Here is a 27,293-nt window from a genome sequence, read left to right as displayed (position 1 = left end):
TTCCAGGGAGCACTCAGGGCTGATTTCCTTAAGAATGGATAGGTTTGATCTTCTTGCAGTCCATGGGACTCTCAAGAGTCTCCTCCAGCTGGAGGAAACAGAGCCATTAAATTGGCCATAGCTCAATTGTAGAACATCAGTTTAGTATTCAGAAAGTCTCAGGTTCCATCCCATTTGCTCTGCCAAAGGCAAGGGAGGTAACAAAACAGAACAAGAGCTAGAACACCTGAAGACATCAATAGCAGTGTTCGTTACAGGTAGGTAGCCGTGTTGTCACGAGAAAGCTGGAAGGTAGCAGCTGGCTATCAGCAATCTAGGGCATATATTATGAAACAGCCAAAATCTCTGCGTGAACTAAGCGGACTGAACAAACAACTATACCTGTGATGTTGTGTTATTTGCTTTTGCAATACCCGATAGAGGCAGCCATCCAAAACGGCCTACTTGTCAAGCATTTGAGCTCATGGGGAGAAACTCTATTTTACTGCAATCATAAGACAGCCTTCTTCCCTCCCCCAAGAGGTGCTATCTTCTGCAACTGACTTTGTCTTCCCAGACACTTAAAATAAATTCCACCTAATTGATAACCAAAATTTAATCATAGCAGGATACTTCAAGTTTGCATTCAAATAAGGCTGTCTTTTGTCTAAATAAGTTTCCCTGGGTTGATAATTCATACTTCAGTTCAAAATGTTTAAAAATGGAAGACAGGCAGGGCTGGATGAAATGTAGACTACGTATTACAGTGTGTATTTAATATAAAAGTCATGCATTATTCATTTTTGCAATCTGAATAACTTTGAATTTAGCATTCCTGCTCATCTTTCCTTTGATGAACGATTAATTATTAAAATATAATATTGTCAGCATATGGTACAAAAAAATCCTTGGAAGTGGAATATGAGCTTCATTCTACTGCTAGTCTTAGATTAAAAGAAAATATATATTCTCTGTGGTCCAGTTCTGCGGTCCAGTATTTAAAATCACAATGTATAATTTTAAGTACTGAGCACAAATTAGCAGTTATACTGATTTTTAGACAGGAACACAGAGAGCTTAACTTACATGCAAACAAAGAGTTACTAGGTGTTAATGAGAATAAAGTATTAGAATGTACAAAGTGACTGCCAAGCACCTCAGGGAATTCCAGCACAATTGAGTGTTTTTGTTCTTCAATAAATGTATCTTTATGTCTCATTTTCAGTACAGTCTACTCAACTTCACTCAAGATAGGGTTTCTGTTAGCGATCAAATAACACTCCGACTCAAATATTTCTTATTTTGCTTGAGAAAATGCTATTCTTCTGTAAACGGAACATTCAAGGCCCTGTAGTATTTTATTGGCAAGTGTGTCACAGGTACCTATCAGCTACTGCGGAGGATAAAAAATATAAATCGTGGGTAGCTAATCTGTGTTCCTCTGATGTTGTTGGACTCCAATTCCCATCAGCCGCAGCCAGTATAGTATGGCCAGTGATCAAGGATGATAGGAGTTGTTGTCTATCTGGTTAGTTGCTGGTTAGCTACTTCTGATGTAAAGGGTTATACACAAAGAGAGGATGTGTTGTTGCCACTGTTGGGTTAGGTGGGCCAAAGTGCATGCAAGGAACATCCTCTGGGATTATAGGAAGCTGAAAAGCATTCCTATAAACCAAGGGTGGCCAACTCCCAAGAGACTGCGATCTACTCACAGTTAAAAACTGGCAGTGAACTACCCCCTTTGGGGGGGTTCGGGTCAAAGTTCTTGAGTTTTTTCTGGGAGGAGGTAAAATGTTGAGCTTTTTTTAGGGGAGCCACAGCCTAGGCTTGCTGATCAGAAGGTCAGCGGTTTGAATCCCCGCGACGGGATGAGCTCCTGTTGCTCGGTCCCTGCTCCTGCCAACCTAGCAGTTCGAAAGCACATCAAAGTCCAAGTAGATAAATAGGCACTGCTCTGGCGGGAAGGTAAAACAGCGTTTCCGTGAGCTGCTCTGGTTCGCCAGAAGCGGCTTTGTCATGCTGGCCACATGACCCAGAAGCTGTACGCCGTCTTCCTCGGCCAATAACGCGAGATGAGCACCGCAACCCCAGAGTCGTCCACAACTGGACCTAATGGTCAGGGGTCCCTTTACCTTTTAATGATCTACCGCAGGCGTCTGGTGATCTACCGGTAGATCACGATCTACCTGTTGGACATGCCTGCTATAAGCATTCCTATCTTGTTGAGCTCTAGGCCAGGGGTTCCCAACAAAATTTTCTCGAGGACCCCTCATCGAGCCGCTATTGTGACAAGGACCCCCATTAATTCCTAATCCTAAAATTAAAAAGTGAGAGCCAAATTAAGAGTCTTTTTATATTTTATATTTATACGTTTTTACAGTTACAACAGAGTACTCCATCAGTATACAGTTAGTTTTAATTTTCAGTTCTTAATGAGATGAGTTAAATCTGTCCTTTGAGTCCATTATTTCTGAAATATTAGGTTCCAAACTTGAAACTTTCACTCTGAAATCCGACCGCATGTTGAGCCGATTCCTATACAGTGGTACCTCAGTTTATGAACACAATTGGTTCCGGAAGTCTGTTCATAAACTGAAGCGTTCATAAACTGAAGCAAACTTTCCCATTGAAAGTAATGGAAAGCGGATTAATCTGTTCCAGACGGGTCCACGGAGTACTCAACCTGAAGCGTACTTAACCCGAAGCATGGGTGTAATTGGTTCCGGAAGTCTGTTCATAAACTGAAGCGTTCATAAACTGAAGCGAACTTTCCCATTGAAAGTAATGGAAAGTGAATTAATCCGTTCCAGATGGGTCCGCTGCGTTCGTAAACCGAAAATTCGTAAACCGAGGTGTTCATAAACCGAGGTTCCACTGTATTTGTTTTTCATGAAACACATGGAAGAAAATGCTTGCTCACACCGATATGTGGTTGCAAATGGAAGGATCTTTTTCATTGCCTTATCTCCAAGTTTCTTGTAGTCCTTGCGGCATACAGCAGAACTACTGCCTCTATCTAATTCTAGTTTTGCGCTAGACTCTGCTCATGCAGGAAGCGGCCAAAACAAAAAATCTGTTATCATACGAAATATATTTAATATATTTTTTATTCTAATAGGATCTTGAGGACCCCTCTGGCATAGCTCGCGGACCCCTGGGGGTCCCCGGACCACCTGTTGGGAACCACTGCTCTAGGCAGTTAAGGCATCTAATGCAGATGTGGGCAACCTGCTGCTCAAGGGTGAAATTCTGTGTGCTTGGGTGGAGGGGAGCCTGGGCAGACTGGAGGAGTGCAGGAAGTGAAAAAATGGGGAGATGTAGACTTGGCATATTTCCGGACACACACACCCCAAATTGTTGAACATTTTTAAGGAAAACACCAAAAAATATGACCCAACCTAAGAAGGTTGCCCCAGAGCCCAATACCCGCCCTGGATCCCCTGGATCTCACTTCCCTTGGCTCCACGGTTTCTGCAGCCCCCCCCCCCCTTCAAACCTGCTTTCCCTTCCCACTGCTGCCCGCAAGGAGCCCAGCCAACCTCCTGCAACCATGGAGTCGCCTCAGGCCAAGAGTGGGGGATGGGGAAGCTCATTTCGCCAGGGCTACAAGCCGCCCAACCTCCCTGGATCACAGAGTTCATGGAGAGTGAAAGTGATGCTCTCGCTTCCAGTTTCCGGAATGACACACTTGCACACGAGCCCACGTTGCCTCCCTTTTACCTGCAGGAGACAGTGGGAGCCATCGGGCAGGAGCGCTCACACCTTGTGGCTGGGCGGGCGGGCTCGTAGATGTAAATGGCGGGTCCAGGCGCCTGAGAAAGGCACACCAGGTGCTAGCACTGTGGCAGTGGCACTGCGCCGCCGCCAGGTGCTGAAGCGCCGCTGCAGCCTAGCATGCCACTTGCACCTCGGAGAAGCGGTTCCCTGACAGGGCGGCCGCACACGGCCAAGCAAGGGAAGAAGTATCCAGCACCAATAGCAGAGGTGCCATGGGCAGCTGGAGCCCTCACTGTGCGCCCCGCGGAAAAAACCTGAGGGACAAACCCCCATTTTAGGCGTCCAATTTTGGTACATTTCTGGAATTTTCCGGTTGTATGGCAAGCCTAGAGAGATTGAGCCAAAATGCATAGAGCAATAGAAAAGGGAAGGGAGACAAACCCTCTTCCACCCTCTGGCAAAGTGACTTCTTCCTCACCCAGCAGGGAATAATGAGAGAGAAGAGGGGGTATCAGAAATAGAGAGAGATAGAAAAGGGGGTGGTAGGAAGAGAGAAGAGGGGTGCCCACCACTGTCTCTGGCCTTACCCAACATTAGCATGTGCGTCCTGTCAGTTTACCCCAAGGTATTGGCATTTTAAAAAGTTTCCACAGCCCTGATCTCATCTCAAGGCAAACTTTCCCCTCTCCCCATCCTCTAATTCCATATACTGTACAGGAATTCGACTTGCGAATTTAATCCGTTCCGAAGGCACCCTCGTAGGTCGAAAAATTCGTAAGTCGCAAAGCGCCATTGGAAACGCGATTTTCCATAGGAATGCATTGGAAACGGAAAAATTCGTAAGTCAAAGCAACCCCATCTAAAAAATTCTAAGTAGGAAAAACTTTATCTAAAACCGTCGCGGTTTCCGTTCGGATGACGAGAAATTCGTAAGCGTGCGGCCATTTGCCCCATTCGTAAGTCGAAAAATTCGGTTGTCGAGTCGTTCATAAGTCGAGGTACCACTGTATATATTATATTGCATTAGTTTTTCATCAAGGTGGCAGTGGTTCTTCTTCATCATTAGTTTTTCCCTGGACAGTCCCCTTCACTTGCCTAATGTCCAAGCCAGCAGCAACCTTGATCACAGCTCTGAGTGGCCTTGTTCTCTGTGAGGAGTATAGCTGGGCGTTTTACCACCTTTAAAAATAAAAGAAGATTCGATATGCAGGCCCCAGTAAGAGAATGGGTGTACAGAACCTACAAAGATTTCAGGACACTTTCCTTAACTTCTGTTTACCTCCCTTAAATATCTATTTTATGTATTTCCCTATAGTTAGCCTATATATAGCATAAGGGTGTTTGCATGCTACATTCAGCAAGCACACAGTCTTTGTGGCTGTGTACACGAATAGTTTGAGCTGTGCAGTTGTGCATTCATTCACATGTAACATCCATTGAGTGTACAGTCTTATGCAGCTGTGTACATGAGCTGGACAGATATTTCACACATGCTCCTGTAGATGCACAGAGACAGCTTCTACCTACATTCGGCATAATGTGTGAACAAGCCTCGTACAATGAGGGAGAGGGGCAGGAAGAGGAACTCTGACCTTGAGGGAAAAGCCGTGGGAGAGTGAAGGTGTATGATTAACTTGAGAACATTTAAAATACTGAAATAATAAAATCCATACATGTATTGGTACTACATAAGAAACTAGTCTAGGGCCTCCTTGTAGTGGGGTAAAGATAGATTGCCGGAAGAAATATCAACAACCTCAGGTATGCAGATGACACAACCTTGATGGCAGAAAGTGAGGAGGAACTAAATAACCTTTCAATGAGGGTGAAAGAGGAGAGCGCAAAATATGGTCTGAAGCTCAACATCAAACAAACCAAGATCATGGCCACTGGTCCCATCACCTCCTGGCAAATAGAAGGGGAAGAAATGGAGGCAGTGAGAGATTTTACTTTCTTGGGCTCCTTGATCACTGCAGATGGTGACAGCAGTCACAAAATTAAAAGACGCCTGCTTCTTGGGAGAAAAGCAATGACAAACCTAGACAGCATCTTAAAAAGCAGAGACATCACCTTGCCGACAAAGGTCCGTATAGTTAAAGCTATGGTTTTCCCAGTAGTGATGTATGGAAGTGAGAGCTGGACCATAAAGAACGCTGATCGCCGAAGAATTGATGCCTTTGAATTATGGTGCTGGAGGAGACTCTTGAGAGTCCCATGGACTGCAAGAAGATCAAACCTATCCATTTTGAAGGAAATCAGCCCTGAGTGCTCACTGGAAGGACAGATCGTGAAGCTGAGGCTCCAATACTTTGGCCACCTCATGAGAAGAGAAGAATCCTTGGAAAAGACCCTGATGTTGGGAAAGATGGAGGGCACTAGGAGAAGGGGACGACAGAGGACGAGATGGTTGGACAGTGTTCTCGAAGCTATGAACATGAGTTTGACCAAACTGCGGGAGGCAGTGCAAGACAGGAGTGCCTGGCGTGCTATGGTCCATGGGGTCACGAAGAGTCGGACACGACTAAACGATTAAACAACAACAACAACAAAGATAGAGGTGAGAGCTGCAGTCATAGGGAGAGGCAGCAGGAGAAATCCTTCAATAATTTCACCTTGTTTTAGGGAAAGGAGGCTGCAGAGGGGAAGCGAAACACCAATATCTGAATAGCAGCTGATTGACTCAGTCATTGGGGCTATCCTCAGTTTTGTGCAAATAAGAGGACAATCGTGTCTCATTTTGGGCATATTGTTTTGAAGCTAGGAGGAGAGTTTATTCTGCCCTCATATCCCCAGAGCAATTCCTTAGCCTGGATTTAATTCAGACATATGCTAACTGCACACTTCTGATTTTATTCCCCCTTTTTAATGATCTCAGTTTGGCAAGATTTGTATGTATACCAATTAGCAGCCTATTTTGAAAATGAAATGAAGGATGAAAAGCACTCGTGCTGCATTTTGCACGTTGGGTAAGCACGTCTCCTACATGGAGATTATTTCTCTATAGGAAAACTTTTAATGTGTTGAGTGCCCCAGGGCCACAGGAGGAGAAACGGTGCTTTCAGAAGAACCACCTGCATTGGTTACACCTGGGGAGGCTTGAATTTTCCCCCTTTCCCTTTCCCTTGGCCTAAGCCAAGGAAGCGATGAGAACCATGATGAAAAGATGAATCACACTAACTCAGAGTGTCCATTCAAATCGGGAAGGCTAGACACTCAGCAATCAGACACGAAGTGCCTCTGAATAAGGTAGTTCCATTTTTAGTTGCCATCTTACTTACTGCCACTGATACACTCGTTCTACGGGAATTTGCCTAATGGAGGGATGGAATTCTCAAGAAGAAAGAAGGTCCCCACAGTTGATATGAGACAGCGGACACAGTGCCGGGGGGGGGGGCATTTTAGGCACATCCAATTGATGTGCGACCACTGATAGGCGGGTCCTTTTGGACCTGGAGGAGGGAGGAATGGGGGCGGAACAGGACAAAGCCAGAATACTGTAGGCTTATGTGTGCTCCACCAACACACACGGGGCCCAGGAATGGAACCCCTGTGCAAAATGGTCACCACCTGCATGTCAAATTCTGGCTCCTTGATGGCCATCATCTAGTGCAAACCCAGGCCAAGAGGTAAGTGAAACAAACATACAGCAACAACACACCTGAGGGTTCTGGAGCCAGTTAATGCTAAGCAGGCAACTTTGCTGTATTATTTTTGAGGTCTGCAAAAAAAACCCACATTTTTGCGTAGGCAAGCCTACCCAGAATTAGAATTTTAATATGTATCTTTGTTTTTAATCTGTTGATTTTATCTATATTTGATAAATTTCATTATGGTTTTAAAGTTTGGTTTTTAAAAATGGTTTTCTTGCACACATTTGTTCAAGAAATATAACGCACAGAGCCTGAAATTGTTGGAATTTGTATAATTTATATATTCTTCACGGGAGTGCTGTGGACGTATCTAAAGATCAATATACTTATCTGAACAAACTGAGCAGTGCTATTCAAGAGACACTATATAGCAGGCATCCCCAAACTTCAACCCTCCAGATGTTTTGGACTACAATTCCCATCTTCCCTGACCACTGGTCCTGTTAGCTAGAGATCATGGGAGTTGTAAGCCAAAACATCTGGAGGGCCGCAGTTTGGGGATGCCTGCTATATAGTAATCATCTGAGGAGCTTGCATCAGCTTTTTATGAGCAAGTCTCCACATCCTGTTGATGTCTTCCAGCAAATTGTCACAGAACTCAGGGCCTGTTTGATAACTTCTACACACAGTCAACACATACAGTACCGGTATTGGCTGGTTTGACAAAGCGGCTAAGAAAGTTCAGGCTTAGGCAATTAGGAATTTGCATAAGAATCCATCAGGGGAATCTATGGAAAATTTGATCAAACATAGATAGGAATACAAACAAGTCTTTAAAAAAATAAATGTCTGCTCAAAAACAAGAAAGCTGAATATATGAAAACCCAGTGGCAGGAATTGGAACTAGCAATAATGAAACAGAGAAAAGACCAATTCTGGGAACTGATGGCCTGCGGTTTAAATGAAGTGAGATCATCACAGGAAGTCTCAATTCATGCCTCTGATTTGATTAAATATTTCTCCAATACATTTAGTGGTCATTCTGGACAATCACATGTACCAAGATTATATAACTTACCTGGATGGCAACCAGTCTCCTGCAATGAGATAAAAGCCCTTATTTCCTACCTGAAGTTGTTTGTTTAAAAAAAACTCCTGGAGAAGATATGCTTCCACCAAAGCTTTATAAGGAATACAGTCTCAAACGCCTTGGCTCCCAAACAAATCGAAACCTGGAAGTGACTGGTCCGCGTTTTGAATGTTCTTTTGGAAGCTGAACATCCGACGGGACATCCACGGCTTCCTGCAGCCAATAAGAAGCCGTGCTTTGGTTTCCGAATGTTTTGAAAGTTGAATAGACTTCCGGAACGGATTCTGTTCTACTTTCAAGGTATGACCGTACATATAATGGTGGATGCCTATCCTGGCTGGTTTATTTACCACCATAAGCAACATGGGCCAAATGCCCTCTAGATGGAAAATGGGTATCATTTTCCCAATTCATATAAAAAAAGGATTCCTATCAGCCAGTTAGGCTGTTAGACATTTGCTCAAAGCTATATGCATGATATATCCTTTAAAAATTATCAGACTGGTTGCAAAATAACAGCTTTATTCATGACAAACAAGTGGAATTCAACGGACACAGTACCATTGATCAATGTTTTACTCTGAACCATATTATAAGGAAATATACTAAGAGCATTAAGAATAATCTTTCTGTCGCCTTTATTGATCCTTCTGCTGCATTCCTCTCTGTTAATCAAAACAGACTGTGGGAGAAATTTCAAATTGCTAACATTGACTGCAGACTTCTGCTATTGATCCAATAATTATGCAGCAATACAGAAATGAGGGTCAGAATAGGTTTAAATGGTGGTGTGACTGATGCTTTTAAAATGTCACGAGGAGTGAAGCAAGGTTGTATTCTGCCTCCCACTCTTTTAACTTTTATATTAATGATTTGGTGCCATATTGTGCCAGTGCAAACTCCCCCTCTCCAGTAGTTAGGAAAAGAAAGATCTCAATATTGATGTATGCAGATAATTTAGTGCTCTTCTCTTTTTTCCAAATTGGGCCAAAAAAATCATATTGGAGGTGTTCAGTACATACTGTAAACAGGAAAGCCTATCTATAAATTACGCTTAAGACCAAGATTATGATTTTCGGCGAACACAGTCCTAAGTATTAATGGTGCTTATCAGCAAGCTATGGCTTATCAGCAAGCTATGGAACAAGCTCACCCTTACAGATACCTAGGTGTACTCAGGTGAGACTATTGGAAGCTTCATATGGAGGCAGTTAGAGTCGAAGCACACAAAAAATAGGGGCATTGATGAAGTTCTATTACAATAAGGAATGACAGCTAATTGAATCTGCCCTAAAGATATTGGGTGGCAAAGTGCTTACTCAAATGCTCTATGGTACTCTGTTCTGTTGCTATACCTGATGGTAGAGATTATCGCTTCCAAAAAATGGTGTTAAAATCTAGGGCTCTGATCTAAGCTCCATTAAAGTTTTGGAAACTGTGCAGAGTACTGGTATATTTTTTCCCCCAGAAGCTGTACTCTCTACCATCCAGAATATCAACAAGAACAGACTGCACTCGGTTAATAAAAAATTGCTACTATGCCTATTGAGCGTATTCCTGTACTGTGCTATATGGAATTGGGTGATAACCAACTCAGGAAAGCAAGTCAAGAAAGTCAAGATGTATTAGACTACAGTGGTACCTCTACTTACGAATGTTTCTACTTACGAATGTTTCTACTTACGAATGGAGCTCTGTCCGCCATCTTGGATGCGGTTTAGATAGGATTTTTTCTACTTACGAATTTTTAGATAGGATGTTTTTCTACTTACGACTTTTTTCTCCCAATGCATTCCTATGGGATTCGACTTACAATTTTTTTCTACTTACAAATGTGCGTTTGGAACGCATTAAATTCGTAAGTAGAGGTTACAACTGTATTATTGTTTTCCAAAACCGACCTCTGCTTTGACCTTGAATAAGTGTCAACTAAGGGACTGGCTCTTCTGGATAGAATCCAGAAGGGACCTACAACTAATTAGAAATACCAGATTTTCCCCTTGGTATCCACTCTTGAGAACAGAGCATTTTAGAGCTTGTTATCTGACCCAACTGTCACTGGTTTTTTAAAGAAATGCCTTCACTGAGCTGCGTCTCCAAGACACCTTCTGCGGCGGTCTTAGATGGTTTCCGCAACAAGGTCAACCTTCCTGTTGGTTTTTGTGGTCAACCTCAGGTGGAATAGGTCACTCGTTATCTGTTAGCCTGCCCCTTATACCGTATTGGCTCGAATATAAGCCACACCCAAATATAAGCCGCACCTTTAAAATTGGAGGGGGGGGGAGAGAAAGAAAAAACACCTGAATATAAGCCATTGCATTCCTCACTGCTCCTGGCTGCATATTGGGGGGGGGACGGCCTTTCCCCTTCCTCGCTCTCTCCCATTCAGGCCTTGGGGGAGGATGGGGTACTACGCACAGGGCAGGTACCGCTTTGCCGCGCTCCTGGCGCTGTTTGCCCTGCGCTCCTGGCTGCATACCGTAAGGTCGTGAATATAAGCCACACTTGAACTTTCCGTGGTCAGAATTTGGGGGGAAACTGAGGCTTATATTCAGGCCAATACGGTATAGAGGTCCAAGAGATCACCTTCAGCCTTCTGAAATCTTTGTTCGCACAAGCAGGCAGGCAAACCCTGACAGAAATGGTGACAGTAATAGCTTTGTAACACACGTGGCCCACAGTGTACTGGCTGCGAAACAAATCAGAAAAAGGAGTCAGATTATATCACCCTAAATTGTTGTAGTGGTGCAGAGGTTTAATCTGAAATCAAGCTGGATTTGTGTTTGTTGGTGTCTTCCTCTTATATCATGGATGTTGGCAAATAGGATTTTAAAAAGGCAAAATAATATTAGAATTGGATCTGTCAGAGATGCACAAGGGAAACTGTTCTAATGCTCAGGAACTTGGCAAAGTCTTTTTTTATATTATGGAATTTTATATTATGTTCTGTATTAAATTTATGAACTATTTGTTACAGTTTTTTGCAAACCCCTTGGAGGTTTTCCTGATTATGCAGCATATAAATCTTGTTAAATACAGTCATACCTTGGGTTAAGTACGCTTCAGGTTGAGTACTTTCAAGTTAAGTACTCCGCGGACCCGTCTGGAACGGATTAATCCACTTTCCATTACTTTCAATGGGAAAGTTCACTTCAGGTTAAGTACGCTTCAGGTTAAGTACGGACTTCCAGAACCAATTAAGTACTTAACCTGAGGTACCACTGTACATTGATTATTGCCTTCATTTTATGGATCAATGGTCTCATTAGACAGTAAAATTCGTGTTAAATTGCTGTTTTAGGGGGTGTTTTTCATCGTCTGGAACGGTTCAGGTTAAGTACGGACTTCTGGAACCAATTACAGTGGTACCCTGGTTTGCGACCGCAATCTGTTCCGTGGAGGCGGCCGCTCGCCGAAGGCACGCTTCTGCGCGTGCGTGAAGCGCCGATAGAACGCTTCTGCGCACACACACGCTGTGCAGATCGTTTCTGCGCGTGTGCGAGCTGCACAGATTGCGTCTGCGCATCCGACTCCACGGTACCCGGATGTAAACACTTCCGGGTCTGCGGCGGTTGCTCGCCGAAGCGGTCGCAAACAGAGGCACAGTAGGTGTAAACCGAGGTTTGACTTAACCTGAGGTACCACTGTACTTAACCTGAGGTACCACTGTAAATAATCTTTCAGTAAACTGAAAGTTAATTTTCAATAGATAATTATATCTATTGTTTTCCGTTAATGTAGGGACCCCAAGGTAATCGCTTGGTAGGTTGAGGCTACCCTTTAAAATGACTAGGTAGCCCTGAATTCCTTTCCACCACGGCTTAATCTTTTGAACGAAGAAAGACTTAGATTCATCCATTTTTTTAACTTGGAAATCTTCCTACAGTATATGCTTCCTAAAGCCTGCTGAACATATTTGATGTTATACTACCTGGAAGAAGAAGAGAAGAAGAAGAAGAAAAGAGGGGGGAATCTGAAGATTTCATTACATAGGAGGTCAAACAAGATTATCTTGTTGCTCCTTATCTGACTAAATATATAAAAACATCTCCAGAAAGAATCCAGGCAAAGGAAATAAGCTTGCACAGCATGGGAGAAGTTCCATTGTTGCAAGTCGGAACCAACTCTAGGCATAAAGCACTTAATAAGAACCTCGCTGTTACCTTTTTCATAGCAGTAGTAGGGGATTCGGCCAGTTAATCGCAAGAACTGCAGGGGATGCCTGTGAAAGAACAGTGGAGATCTGTTATTGCCAGTGGCTGTTCCTTCCCCTTTTGTTTTGTTTCTTCTTCTTCTGGGTTTTCCAAAACGTAGATTTTAGCAAAGATGACGAACGTCAGCAGATCTCACTTTGCTAACTAAAGTGGTTATCTGAAACTGAAATGACGTCCCTTTCCCTCTAAGGTGTGGTCTGTAAAATCTAAGAAGAGGAGTGTAACACATTAATCCCCAAACTGATGGCAGGATGTTTCATGTGGAGTTTGTGAGCTGTTTTAATTGAAAGGGGCCTTGCCCAGTTTTGTAAGTGTCAGCTCCAGGGTGAGATTTGATGGTACTATTTGCAGTGGAGTCCTTGTAGTCCAAGGACTGTGGTGGCATGACCTCAGGCCAAGGACGTGGCTGTATGATGATGAGCCTAGAGGTTCGTCCTGCTCCAGAGCCTTTGTGGAAGTATGTTAAGCAGGGAGGGTTATCTGGAGCCTGCGTTGACTTCTTTCAACACTTTGCCCTTATCCCCCGATTGTGGGGTGTCATGATTCCATGTGGTGGAGTGTGTGTGTGTGTGTGTGTGTGTGTAAATAATATAACAAAGCACCTTGCTCACAAATTCTGTAGATTAGAGAAGAGAGGTACTTTTCCATCCCTTCTCACTTTGGCTATAGCATGGCTATAACTAGCATCTCTCTTTGCCTTGCTTGGCAGACCTGAATAGGTCTCTCCTCTTCTGAAGGCTGCACAAATTCTGCAGTTTTTGAAAGTAGAAATGCTGAAGAACAAAATGGCTGCTCAAGCCATGATGTTTCCCTCCTCCTTCCTGTAACTTGCCAGGCCCAGGCAGCCCTTTAATCATCCGTGCTTGTGAGCTGTTTCTTCTTCATGCTCTGTGTGGTCTTTTCTCAACGCTGAGAGAAGAATATCAGGTAGCCCAGGTTGCATGCAGTCTAGCTGTATGTCTCTCATAGATCTCAGTGCACCTGAAACCCTCACCTTCACCCTCACTATGGCTGAGGACGGTGCTGTTTTTCTAGAAAAAGAGGTGCCAGAATTCACCAAGAGCTTCCTCATTTTCTTAGAATGGCGATGGCGCCCACCTGAGAGGTGCCGGAACTGAGTTCTGGTGGGTTCCAGCCGAAAAACAAGCCCTGGCTGAGGTGTATTCTTTATTTGCCAGCTGTGAGAAGAGGAGGGTGTGAAACTTAAAAGATTTCTGTTCTAAGAGCGCTAACACTAGTTGTTGTCATTGTTCGCAAACACCGTGGAGACTCCAGGGCTCCGTGCCCTCCCGGCCGGCCTGCCGGGTGTCTCACCCGCCGGTGCAGCTAGAGATATCGACCTAGACTCAAGAGCCTAGGCGCGCTGTTTGCAGAATCCACGTAGCTTCAGCGGCCACACAGAGAGAGAGACGTGTTGGCATATTTGCAGGCGTTTATTAAGCATATCTCAGGAGAGAGCAAAACATGTCCTCTCCTTCTTCATCAGTACAGCAGAGAGCAAAAGCAAAAGCAATATACAACGGAAGTGCAGACTGACATGTGACATACGATAGCTACGTGCCTGTCCTTAAGGTGGAACTGAATTCCCAACAGTCACGACAGTTGTGTGTGGCCCACTCCAGCACCAAAACCTGTGAATTATCATTTGCTGTTGTGGGTAAGGTCTTTGTGTTGCCTTATGTTCCTTAAAGGGCTAAACCACTGAGCTGTGGGCTAAACCACTGAGCCTAGGGCTTGCTGATCAGAAGGTCGGCGGTTCGAATCCCTGTGACGGGGTGAGCTCCTGTTGCTTGGTCCCAGCTCCTGCCAACCTAGCAGTTCGAAAGCACATCAAAATGCAAGTAGATAAATAGGAACCGCTATAGCGGGAAGGTAAACGGCGTTTCCATGTGCTGCTCTGGTTTGCCAGAAGCAGCTTTGTCATGCTGGCCACATGACCTGGAAGCTATACGCCGGCTCCCTCGGCCAATAATGTGAGATGAGCGTGCAACCCCAGAGTTGGTCACAACTGGACCTAATGGTCAGGGGTCCCTTTACCTTTTATGTTCCTTAAAGCTGCTCATATTATTTCCTAAGGTTAAAGAAAAGGGCAGGTAGGAAGGAAAGGTGAATCAGATCTACCCCTGTTTTCATGATGAGGGATGGACACCGTAATATTTCATGGACTTCATACCACACTTGACTGCATGTTTTCTATGAAGTCCCACTGCATATAATGGCGCTTGCTCAAGTGTAAGTGGGTATAGGCCCTCACGTAGTTTTCCTTTAATATTGGAATGTTTTTAAAGCAACCTCCAAATTCTTACAGTCATAGAGGAATGTTTGACAAAGGTGTGGTAGGACTGCTGAAAGGTAGCCCAAAAAGATTGGGTGTGTTTATTCGTTTGTTGTTCCCTCAATTGCTATATATATATCTCTGCACATTTCAAATGGGTTCACTCCTGTTTGTCACTTTTGAGTTGTTTCACTTGTAACAGGAAGGTTGTTTCAGAGTACTCATATTTCAGCATATGTACAACTGATCTAGCAGTTCTAACTGGGCACGCACCAAGTTTGTGAAAATATTATGTTAATTACTTGCACTTGAAATATGCAATTTGGTGCGACTTCTGGCTTGTGATACATATCTGATGTAGAAATATCGTTCCAGTGCTGAACAATTTGCTCACCTCTGCTCCACATGAAATAAATCATATTTGGCACTTGATTTAGCTATCAGTCTAGTCCAGCTGATGAAGATTTGATCTGGACTTGGCAGACCTGATCTGAATACCAAACGCACCGTGAATTTATAGTCACACTCTCTGAGCCGTACTTGTCAGGGTAGATGAACTGACCATTATAGAAAATGGTTTGCATGCTAAAAGGGTTAGAAAGATGTTAGAATTTCGGCAAGTGTGACAGCTGGTGGAATCAAGTGGCTAGAGTGCCAAGAGGTCTGAATTCAAATCCATGCTCAATTCATGAATCCATTGGGCCATCTTGAACAGAGAACAGCCTTGCCGTCTGTTTCTTATATAAAAATCGGGCAGTCCCATCGGGGGAGTAGAGCTGTATGAAGAGTCTATCTATGTAACATACTTTAAAATATTAAGAATACTAGAGAGTGTGGAACATTTGAGATCGTCTAACATTTTTGCGTAGAATCATAAAATCATAGAATTGTAGATTTGGAAGGAACCCCAAAGGCCAACTAGTCCAAGCTCCTGAAATGCAGGCGTCTCACCTAAATCATACATTACAAGTGGCCATCCAACCTCTGTTTGAAAGCTTCCAGGCAAGGAGAGTCCACCACCTCTGGCAGAAGTCTGTTCCACTGCTGAAAAGCTCTTACTGCCCAGCAGTGGCTAGATCCTGATTTGGCTTGGAGTGCTACACTGGGAAGGGGTGGAGCGAGTAAGGCATCAGTACACACATCAGCAATGGGTTCTGCAAGGTTCTGTAGCTGCCCAAGGATGCCGGTTCCTGTTGCTGGTCCTAAGTGTGTCAATGCACTAAGAATGAAAGGAGAGTCTGCTGGATCAAGCCAAAGGCCCATTTGGTCCAACATCCTGTTATCACAGTGGCCAATCAGGAGAAGCCTGCAAGCACTTTCCCCATTTGTGGTATTCCCAGCTATCAGAGACTTGTCACCTCCCACAGAGGAAGTAGAATCAAGCCACCATGGCTAGTAGCCCATGTGTTTAAGGAGCTTTCTAAGTAGCGGGAAACCAAAATCACAGGATATGACTGGAGGCAACACAACTAATTCGTATTGTCCACTTCAAAGTCACACCATTTTGCTTCTGCTTTTATTTTTACAGAGAAAGAGACCTTCTTGGACCCTTTCGTCTTAAGGGAAGTCCTGCCAGCATCTCTGGGAAGTTATTATCGGTATACAGGGTCACTGACTACCCCTCCGTGCAGTGAGATTGTGGAATGGATTGTTTTTCGCATGCCTGTTCCGATCTCTTATCGCCAGGTAGGTTTGAATCCACAAAGAGTTTGCCTGCTTCATTGTTTTTTTACCCCTTGCTTTTTTCCACCCAGTCCCTGATACTTAAGCTGCATCTAGATTTCCGATCCTTTTCATTTTGGGCATGGCCCATAAAATTGAATTTTTAGGAGGAGGAATGCACAAAAAAAATATTGTTGATGGAAAAGGAAGTTGGCTAATTTTGTTTTATTGTTCTCTGAGCATGAGCCGCTCGACACGAGAAGATAATAGAACATGACATTCTATTTCCTTCCAAATGATCTTAGCTATTATCATTCTGTTCAGATACATTTGAACTGTGGTCTAAATATTTACACAGAACCCTTTCTTCTTTCACTCTCTTCATGTTTCTTCCATGACACTCAGCTAAGTCATTTTGTCTGTACACAGACACAGATTTAGTAGTTTGGGCTAATTACATAAGTAAAGTAATGCTTTAGTTAATTTACCAACTTTGTCTGGTTTTTTTTTTTTTTACAACATCACAAAGCTGCCAGTTGTGCGCCTCTGGACCGAGTGTACAGAACCTTAAAGTGAATGCATAGGAGGCCTTGTGGTAGATCAAGGCAGTTGAGTGGCATTTTCATTGAGAGACGTCCCTGAGTAATAACGTGGAAATATGCAGCTAAATGTTTAACAATTAAAAAGGCTTTGACATTTAAAACCTTTGTTTTCAAAATGTCTCCTTGCTAAAGTCTACCCTGCCTTTTATTTGCTTGTGTTAACACGCCTCATTGCAACAGAAGCATCTGAGAGCGAACTGCTCATGTAAATAGTCACTTGATCTTAGCGAATGAATGAGTGTAAATATTCAATAGCTCCCCCTTGATAGAGGTAGATGAACGCAACAAGCCAACAGTGAAGCCCACTGCTTCTCAGTTGTTTTACTCGGAGGACACTCCAAATCATTTAACTTTTCCCAGTTTCTTGCCCTGTCCTGTCTCCAGAATCCATGGCTGTCAAGAAATGGATTAGATCTAATCAATAGGTGTATTTTCTGTTTGCTGCTGGAGTTCAGAGTTTTGGACACTGGGCGTTTTTTGATCACTTCTAAAACTGAATAAACTTGTGCTGCCTGTATAGAGGAACACCAGTTTCAATCTATTCATGCTCGTATTTAATGCCAGCAAACTTTGACCTCTGTATCACCAATGAGTCAAAGCTATAACAATTCAGTAGCTCAGTTCACAAATGCCATATAATCTGATAGACACCACCAACCCTTGTCAAATAATCTGGGAAGTATACAGATGGTAAAACATGGGTAGTAAAAGGTTTAAGCTGGCACATAGTGGGCATTTTGGAGACTCATAGATATAATAATTGCTCCACCACCTTGCTAGGTGAGATGAATAAGGGAAGGAATAACAACAACAACTTTATTATTTATACCCCAAGCGACTTTGGGTGGCTTACAGAATACAGTGGGCGCTCGGGTTGCGAACGTGATCCGTGCGGGAGGCACATTCACAACCCGCAGTGTTTGCAACCCGCGCATGCGCGGGCCGTGATTCAGCGCTTCTGTGCATGCACACACGCCCAAACCTGGAAGTAACCCGTTCCGGTACTTCCGGGTTCAGCGCGGAGTACAACCCGGAAAGATGCAACCTGAAGCGGCTGTAACCCGAGGTATGACTGTATATAAAACATAATAAAGCAGCGGACAATAAAAACTTCCCGAAACGGCCGCCTTCAGATGTCTTCTAAAAGTTGTGTAGTTCTTTATCTCCTTGACATCTGAAGGGAGGGTGTTCCACAGGGAGGGTGCCACTACCGAGAAGGCCCTTAGTAGATTAACATGTCTTTAAAAATAAATAAATCCTGCGTTTGTCCCTTGTAGCATATATCTCAAAGCGTGTTTCTCTCGTTAGGATGAACTCATCATTTTTAATCTACTTGTACTTTTCAAAGCTGCATTCATAAGATTTTTAGTAGCTTTTAGCTGCTTAAGTTGAGATCAATAAAGGCTTGGTGTTCTTCCTTGGAGAGAGCACTCCACAACTGGGGCACCACCTCCATATACCCTCTCTTTTATGGCAACAAATCACCCCACTCTGGAGAAGAAGGTACATAAAGAAGGACACCAGCTAAGTATTTTAACTTGCTGGCAGGTGGGTATGGCAGAATATGTTCCTTCAGGTTCTCCACCTCCAAGCCTTTTAGCTAATATGCAGCTGTCCCATTTTCACACCTTACATTCCTGGCTACTGCAATGAGTCTCTCCTCTCATAATCTAAAACCGATAGAAGCATTATTCGGGGAACTCACAGAGCCCAGCCTTCCTAGCTGCAGCCAGGAACACGTCTTTGCTTGAAAAATGTAAGCTGCTGCCACTGTTATTATTCATTTCATTAGTTTTCTTCTGAATTTTTTTTTTTTCATATTCACCACAGCCCACTTCAGGAAAGTGTTTACACACTTTTATACCTCTGTGGGTTACAGGTTGTCTGGCGTTTTAATGAAATGCTTGACTTGGCAGAGTTTGCCAATGCAAATACATAAAAATGCAGTCTACATATGCAATCGCATTATACACCCTGGAAAAATATATTGCCATTTTTATAGGTTGGTTCTGGAAATGTATTAGAAACAAATACGGTTTGATCTTGAACAACCTGGTGTACTTTCAAGGGCCTGGGCATTTTGGGTAAAAATCAAAATTGCTTCATCAGTTTCACTCATGAAGGTAGTTCTTCAAGCAATGGGAAATAAATGAATTTTTAAAGTGTTTGTCAAAAACAATTTGCAAGCTTGGTTGTGTGTGTGTGTGTGTGTGTGTGTGTGTGCATACACACGCTTTTCACTTCGCATGGCCTTCTATTGCCCAGCTTTCTATGACTTGTAATTGGACCTACGGTAAGTCCAGGCGATCTTCCCTCTTAGAGTACTTTAGAGATGAAAACTGCGCAGCAAAGAGCTGTGTCAGACATGTGGTTCAGTCCCTTTGCCAGCTTGAGGCTCTTCAGTTGTTTTGGATTACTATTACCCTAAGGTCCCAGGAAAAAGGGACCCAGGTGGCGCTGTGGTTAAACCACAGAGCCTAGGGATTGCTGATCAGAAGGTCGGCGGTTCGAATCCCTGTGACGGGGTGAGCTCCCGTTGCTTGGTCCCAGCTCCTGCCAACCTAGCAGTTCGAAAGCACGTCAAAGTGCAAGTAGATAAATAGGAACCGCTCCAGCGGGAAGGTAAACGGCGTTTCCATGTGCTGCTCTGGTTCGCCAGAAGCGGCTTTGTCATGCTGGCCACATGACCTGGAAGCTATACGCCGGCTCCCTCGGCCAATAATGCGAGATGAGCGTGCAACCCCAGAGTCGGTCACGACTGGACCTAATGGTCAGGGGTCCCTTTACCTTTAAGGTCCCAGGATGGGTTACAACAGCTAACTAAGACAGTATTAAAAACAGTTTAAAACCACTTATAGTCTAAGAAATAAGGCGGGCCCTAATATATACATCTCACATGTGAAAAGCCAAGGTAAAGAAGTGCATCTTCTCCATCTTCCTCATGCCTACGGGACCGCCTCTCCCGGTATGCCCCGCAGAGGACATTAAGGCCCACAAATAATAACATACTGGAGATCCCGGGTCACAAGGTGGTTAGACTGGCCTCGACCAGGACCAGGGCCTTCTCAGTACTAGCCCCCGACCTGGTGGAACGCTCTCTCTCAGGAGACTAGGGCCCAGCGGGAGTTGTCATCTTTTCGTAGGGCCTGCAAGACGGAGCTGTTTCACTTGGCCTTTGGACTGACTCAGTCTAACCCCGGTGTTACCCTCCCCTAAGGCTTTATCCTGCAGATATTTAAATGAGGTTGCACTTGTAGATTCCTAATTTTAAAATTGAATTTTAACATTGTATTTAATCTGCATTTTAATTGAATTGTTTCTTTTTATGCTTGCTTTGATATTCTTGTTGTTAGCCGCCCTGAGCCCGGTCTTGACTGGGAAGGGCGGGGTATAAATAAAATTATTATTATTATTATTATTATTATTATTATTATTATTATTATCTTCCAAAAACTGTGTTATGAAGTTACCCTATGCACCTCTGTGGTGAGGGATTTCCACAACTTACAACTCCAGCACAACCGTGCTGGCTGATGCTGATGAGAGTTGTCATCCAAAACAGCTGGAGGGCACCAGGTTGGCAAAGGCTGAAGTGGAGCATCAGGGAGTTTGAGAGGAGCACGGTCCATTTCCAGGTTTGCTCTTATCTTCAGAGCGGTAGCCACCCCCCCTCAATCCCTCTTTTTAGCCCCTTCTGCATTCTGTCCATCTAGAGCTAAGTTTGTTATCTCTGCGTGGCAGGGCCAAGCTTTTATAGTATCTACAGCCCGCAGCACAATAGGTTCCTCCACTCCAGCAACCGCTGGCCCTTCTAGATACTGCTGTAAACACAAATAATGGAAAGATGGAATGGCTGTGTGCTGAGCTGTGATTTGTGGAATGGATGTGTGCCCCTCTTCTGCAGGATAATAGTAAAGCACACATACACAGTGCCACATCAAACAAAAGAGGGGGCTGTATATTAAGTACATACAGTATAGAGAGGCTAGGAAAGAATATTTTTCTTGCCTCCTCCAGACACTAACTTTGTCGAGGGTTTCTAAAGTGTTTGCTTGCTTGGCAGGCTAAAAATGGGGCTAGATAAAGCTGTTGGCATTGATTTCAGCGGGCAGGCTGGTTTCCTGTTTGATTTATCAGTCTTGGCATCAGTACTTCCTGCCATTTTGCATTCTTATCAGCTGCCCAGATTTCGCCACATTGTTGTTGTTTTTTCCTAATTAATGCTCCCCCCTCCTTTTCTTCTTCTTCTTCTTCCTTTTTCTTTCCCCTCAAGCTGGAAGCGTTCTATTCCATATTTACCACGGAACAGCAAGACCACGTCAAATCTGTGGAATACCTGAGGAATAACTTCCGGCCTCAGCAGAGCCTCAACAACAGGGTAGTTTCCAAGTCTGCTGTGAAGGACGCTTGGAGCCAAATTACAACCAGCAGCTTCGAAAACCCGCTTGGCACCGAAGCCTCCAAAGGTAGAATGGGGTGCACCATTTTAAGACAAGGGGAAATGTTGTTGTGCTTTTAGCTCTTTGGGGTTTTTCTTCTTCACACGAGCTATTCAGGGCTGCATAAATATACTGTTGCACTTTTCTGCGAATATGCTTTGTTTAAAAAGCACATCTCCAACCCGCCTGCCCTCCAGATGAACCACTGTTTTGAGCCAGTCAGACGTGCCCAGGAAATCAGACTTGTACTGCCACAATCTAAAGCAGGAGGTTAGGTTGAGGGTAGGGTATTAGGGAACTAAGCAAGATGAGAGTCTCTTCCAGACCATTGCATTAATAATCTCAATGGAGAACACTTGGGCACCACTCTAAGCAATGCTCTGACATTTAATGCTGCTTCGGTATACAGAAGGATCTGCTTGTGAACCGGGCTCTTGATTTCACAAAAAGACAAAAATGTGATGCTCCTAACATGGGAGGCTTGTGTGTCCGCATTTTTTTTAAAAAAAATACTTGTGATCTGATGGGATACCAACTTTATCGGTCATAGACAAAGGCCATCACAGCTTAAAACAAACACAAGACAATCATTCTATTCTTGGGGTAGTAGTAGCTCCTGTCATTTCTAATACAGATGCTGATATTTCAGGCTTTACAGAGGGCCCACGTTTTGCTAAGCATTTATTTCCGTAAAAGTGCTGAAAAGCAGAAACCTTAAATGAAGCACACTTTCTGCTTAAGTTGCTTTTTAGATTTTCCATGTCTCTGGGATGTTGTCACACCGATCCTCCTGCTGGCTTCAGGAGGCTGTTTTGTTTCGTAATGAAAATTATTGAGGTTTCCGGAGGAATCCCGAATTTAATTAGCAAATCAATCAATGAATGAATTATATTGTTTCCCAAAACTGCTGAAAATTAAAATCCCATAAAAGGTACTATATTGTTGCTGTTACTATTCATTTCTATATTGCTCTATAGTTTTTAGGGGAAAAAATATCAAAGCGACTTACAGCCTGTATTAAAAGATCAAATAAAACAATCCAGAAAAAAAGTAAGTCAAGTTAAAAGTGTACATTCAATGCAACACATTTAACAGGAAGCTAAAATATTATCTTAAAAGATTTCAAAATAAAATGTTACAAAGGAGGTCGACTACAGAATGCACATTTAATGCAGAAAAGTCAACAAAAGAAAAATGCTAAACATTTCAAAAAAAGCATTACTAAAGGAAGCCAAAATGGATATTTAAAGCAACATAGTTGGGAAGAAAATAAAATGTTACCATAAGCATTGAACATATCTGCTGCTGTAATAATAATAATAATAATAATAATATTATTATTATTATTATTATTATTATTTATACCCCACCCATCTGGCTGGGTTTCCCCAGCCACTCAGGGCAGCTTCCAACAGAAAAATGAAATGAAATAATCTATTAAACATTAAAAGCCTCCCTAAACAGGGCTGCCTTCAGATGTCTTCTAAAAATCTGGTAGCTGTTTTTGTCTTTGACATCTGATGAGAGGGCGTTCCACAGGGTGGGCGCCACCACCGAGAAGGCCCTCTGCCTGGTTCCCTGCAATGTTACTGCCAATTCTGCCAGTCATGGTGAGTGGCAAGCTATGGAAGCTCAGGCTCGATGACTTGGGTCCGCACTCTGCACTAAGAGTCAGCCAAGATGGCCTCTGGCCTCTTCAGCAGCCTCAGCTTTTGTAGCTGGAGTCAGTGAGGGTCCTGCCTTTCCAGGCCAGGTGGGAAAAGGCCTACAAGGCAGGGAACAAGTCTTTCAGGACTCACAACCATGACGGTCCCTATCGATATATATATAGCTCAATCTATTTTGTAGCTAGATATACCTATACTAACACACACACTTGCTGAGGCACATTGACCCAAAGTATCATGGGACACACCGCATGTGAGGACCATATGCAAACTGGCCTCACATGCTTTGTGGCATGTCCTGAAAAGGCATGCAGCCTGCCTCACGGAGATCAGACATAAACAAAGCAAGCAGGCTCTATGAGCCTTCCTTCCCCCAGGGAACCCAGATAGCGAGGGACTGTGGAGAGCTGTTATTCACTCCACATGCACCGACACGTACATATGTGCACATAAACAAAGCTTTCGGGGGGGAAGCGATCGAGATCACAAGTGAGCTGAAAAATATGGTTAATCAAAAAAATGTAGCATGCTCAGGCCTAATAATGACACTCTGGTTATGAGTGTTTGGAGCCGGTGTTGTATCATTGTCAGGGAGCATTAATATTTATTGGCTGTGGGCTGCTCACCTCGGGGGCACTAATGAAAGGTAATAGCTTGCATGATAAGAAAGTGACAAAATGGGCTTCTTTTTGTTTTGAGAGCAGCCCAGGTGCCTTGGTAACACGTTGCACAGTATTCGAGAGGCTTTACCACTTGGGGTGAATGCCTGGATAGAGTTCATCTCGATAGGTGGTGTGGAAATGATGAAACTGCCGTATCATCAAGTGCTCAGTGCTTCTGGCCACAGTGCCTTTTTCTGGCTCCACACTCGTTTCCAGGCCGAAAAGGGCTCTATAGCGCCTGGGGTGGTTACATCCATAAAGAGAAGAGAAGGTTAAGGGGTGATATGATAACCATGTTCAAATATATAAAAGGATGTCATATAGAGGAGGGAGAAAGGTTGTTCTCTGCTGCTCCAGAGAAGCGGACACGGAGCAATGGATTCAAACTACAAGAAAGAAGATTCCACCTAAACATTAGGAAGAACTTCCTGACAGTAAGAGCTGTTCGGCAGTGGAATTTGCTGCCAAGGAGTGTGGTGGAGTCTCCTTCTTTGGAGGTCTTTAAGCGGAGGCTTGACAGCCATCTGTCAGGAATGCTTTGATGGTGTTTCCTGCTTGGCAGGGGGTTGGACTGGATGGCCCTTGTGGTCTCTTCCAACTCTATGATTCTAAGAGTCCAGAACAGGGCTGCGGACCCATGGTACTCTAGTGCAGCAGGACTCCAGTTCCCATCAGCCCCAGCCAGCGGGGCCAGTGGTCCAAGAGAATAGGAACTGCAGTTGAGGAAGGCCTATGTTAGGAGGACCAAAGGTTCCCCAATCCCCGGCGTGGACAGAGTCCACATACAGCTGCTGCAGTACTGACCTGATGCTCTTTCTCCAGATGAGAAGTGCATGACGAACTGGGAACTTTTAAATCTGTGCTACGCTGCCTCATATTGAGGCACCGAGAGCTGCGGGTCAGATGGTTCCTCAGGCTATGATGCTTCCTCAGGCTCCAGAGTGACTCCACCCAGACTCTTCTGTGTCAGGCTGGGTAACAGTCAGCCAGCTGTTAGCATTGACTCTCGTATCTAGAAGAGTTTCTCAATTACCAGTCTTCCTGCTTGCTTAGATTTTCCCCTCAGATCCTTGTCCCAGGGGCTCAGGTCTGTTGTTTTCCATCTGTCCAGCTCTCTAAATCTGTATCATGCCCCACCATCAGAGAAGAGTGTGGTGTTGCTACTGAGGTGACCCATTTTCTCTTCTAACTTTAACGCACCAAAAAAAGCAACTGCAATAAGTGTCATAACTCTTCCCAGCCTGGGAATTTGCTGTGATGGATAAAGGGCTATGGATCCTGCTTTTGGCAGGAGATGCTAATTATATGCCGTTTATGGTTAAAATATGCTCGGGGTTAAATATATACGGTATTTGTGGTTAACATACGCTTGCACAATAGGTAAAGGTAAAGGGACCCCTGACCATTAGGTCCAGTCGTGACCGACTCTGGGGTTGCGCGCTCATCTCGCATTATTGGCCGAGGGAGCCGGCGTATAGCTTCCAGGTCATGTGGCCAGCATGACAAAGCCGCTTCTGGCAAACCAGAGCAGCACATGGAAACGCCGTTTACCTTCCCGCTGTAGCGGTTCCTATTTATCTACTTGCATTTTGACGTGCTTTCGAACTGCTAGGTTGGCAGGAGCTGGGACCAAGCAACGGGAGCTCACCCCATCACAGGGATTCGAACCGCCGACCTTCTGATCAGCAAGCCCTAGGCTCAGTGGTTTAACCACAGCGCCACCTGGGTCCCAATGCTTGCCCAATACAGGAAGCCAATTTCCCAATGGGGTTGAGGTGAAGAAGTCTTACCACTTGATAAACCCCCTGTTTTTTCTACATGCTAAAATGCATGGTGGTGGTGGGGGGGAATCCCACCACGTGTTCATTAACCCATTTGACAAAGCAGAGGCATGGTAGACATCTTTGCCACTTCGCAAGCTCATCATCTGTACTTCATTGCTGAGCATGGATGTGAACTTGGGTCTCTACAGTACTGATCATTTAAACCAAAACTACTGATTTGCATCATGAAGTGCCTGGTCAAAGGCTCTTGAAGTTTTGGACGAGGTGGATCACATTGATTCATATTCTCCATGCATAGAACATTAAGTAGCTGGCTGATTCCATTCTGGGCAAAGCCGCCTCTGAGGTCTGATTCACACCAAATGTTTTTGCATGGTTTCTGTCATTGACCCAACTGAATTATTGCAGGGATACTGTGGTATTTATAATCGCAAGCACAGCACATGCAGCTTCCCATGTGATTTGTGTGGCTGAGCCTGAATTAGGATACTTTCTGCAGCGGCATATTCTTGTTTATTTTATATTTATTTTATTTTATAGCTTTCTGTCCCAGCCTTCCTCCAAAATGGAGCACAGGGCATTTCCCCCACAGTCTTCAGAAGAAAAAGGCTCCAAGAGCAGCTTGCCAAATGTCACTGATAAGACAGCCCCTGCCCCCATGTTTATCATCTTAAAGACGCAACAGAAAAGGAAAAGGGGTTGTGGGGGAAGAAGGGGAAATATACCGTAGCAAACTTGGGTACTCTTTCTTAGTTACATAACTCTTTTCATGAGCAACTGGAAATAAAAGATTTCAAAGAGAGGATCCTAAAGTTGCTTTTCTCCCTGCACAGTTGAAGGAGAGGCCCTGCAGTTCCATCATTCTCCCTGTCTTATATTAGAGCCTCATGGAATGGCTTCTGTAGATGATGGTGCTAAAAGGACCTTCGGTAGGTAGCAGTGCTAGGCAAAAGTGCCTTGATCAGGCATCCCCAAACTTCGGCCCTCCAGATGTTTTGGACTACAATCCCCATCATCCCTGACCACTGGTCCTGTTAGCTAGGGATCATGGGAGTTGTAGGCCAAAACATCTGGAGGGCCGCAGTTTGGGGATGCCTGGCCTTGATAAACCCTTAGCAGTCAGAATAAACAATACTGGGCTGGGTAGATCAATAGTCATCATAAGGCAGATTCTTTGGTAATCCCAACATATGCTGGAGAGGTTTCACTAGTATGTCTAGTACAGGCTTCCTCAAACTTGGCCCTCCAGATGTTTTTGGCCTCCAACTCCCATGATCCCTAGCTAGCAGGACCAGTGGTCAGGGATGATGGGAATTGTAGTCTCAAAATATCTGGAGGGCCGAGTTTGAGAAAGCCTGGTCTAGTATAACACGACAAAGATCACCATGTCAAAATGATCTGTGAATTCAGGTCGCCGAGACCAAATGGGAGCTAGGAATTGAGCCCAGATCTCCAGGTGTCTTGGTGACGGCTGCTGGCATTTTGCTCCATCTTAGACTGAGCAGCTATTTGAGCTTGAATTATGCCAGCGCAGATTGCTGTCCTCCCCCTGCCCACCCATAGTGGACTGGCAGAGCTGTTATATGAAACCACACCCTCTGGGATAGTTCTG

At 44.2% G+C, this 27,293-nt stretch overlaps 1 protein-coding gene across 4 annotated transcripts in view; it reads left to right on the top strand.

Moving 5' to 3' along the window:
* The window catches only part of PTPRG (protein tyrosine phosphatase receptor type G), a 578,270-nt gene that overhangs the window by 446,941 nt on the left and 104,036 nt on the right, over positions 1-27,293 (top strand). For all 4 annotated transcript variants that reach the window (XM_088662505.1, XM_035106777.3, XM_035106776.3 and 1 more), the window contains exons 7-8: positions 16,394-16,551; positions 21,403-21,595. In XM_088662505.1, the coding sequence (XP_088518631.1) occupies positions 16,394-16,551; positions 21,403-21,595 (351 nt within the window). The remainder of the gene's footprint in view (positions 1-16,393; positions 16,552-21,402; positions 21,596-27,293) is intronic.

This window comes from Zootoca vivipara, chromosome 2 (assembly GCF_965207765.1).
Source record: "Zootoca vivipara chromosome 2, rZooViv2.hap1.1, whole genome shotgun sequence".
In the NCBI taxonomy this organism is placed as follows: domain Eukaryota; kingdom Metazoa; phylum Chordata; class Lepidosauria; order Squamata; family Lacertidae; genus Zootoca; species Zootoca vivipara.
Note: the sequence above shows the minus strand (reverse complement) of the source record. Positions and strands in the feature narration are given on the sequence as shown.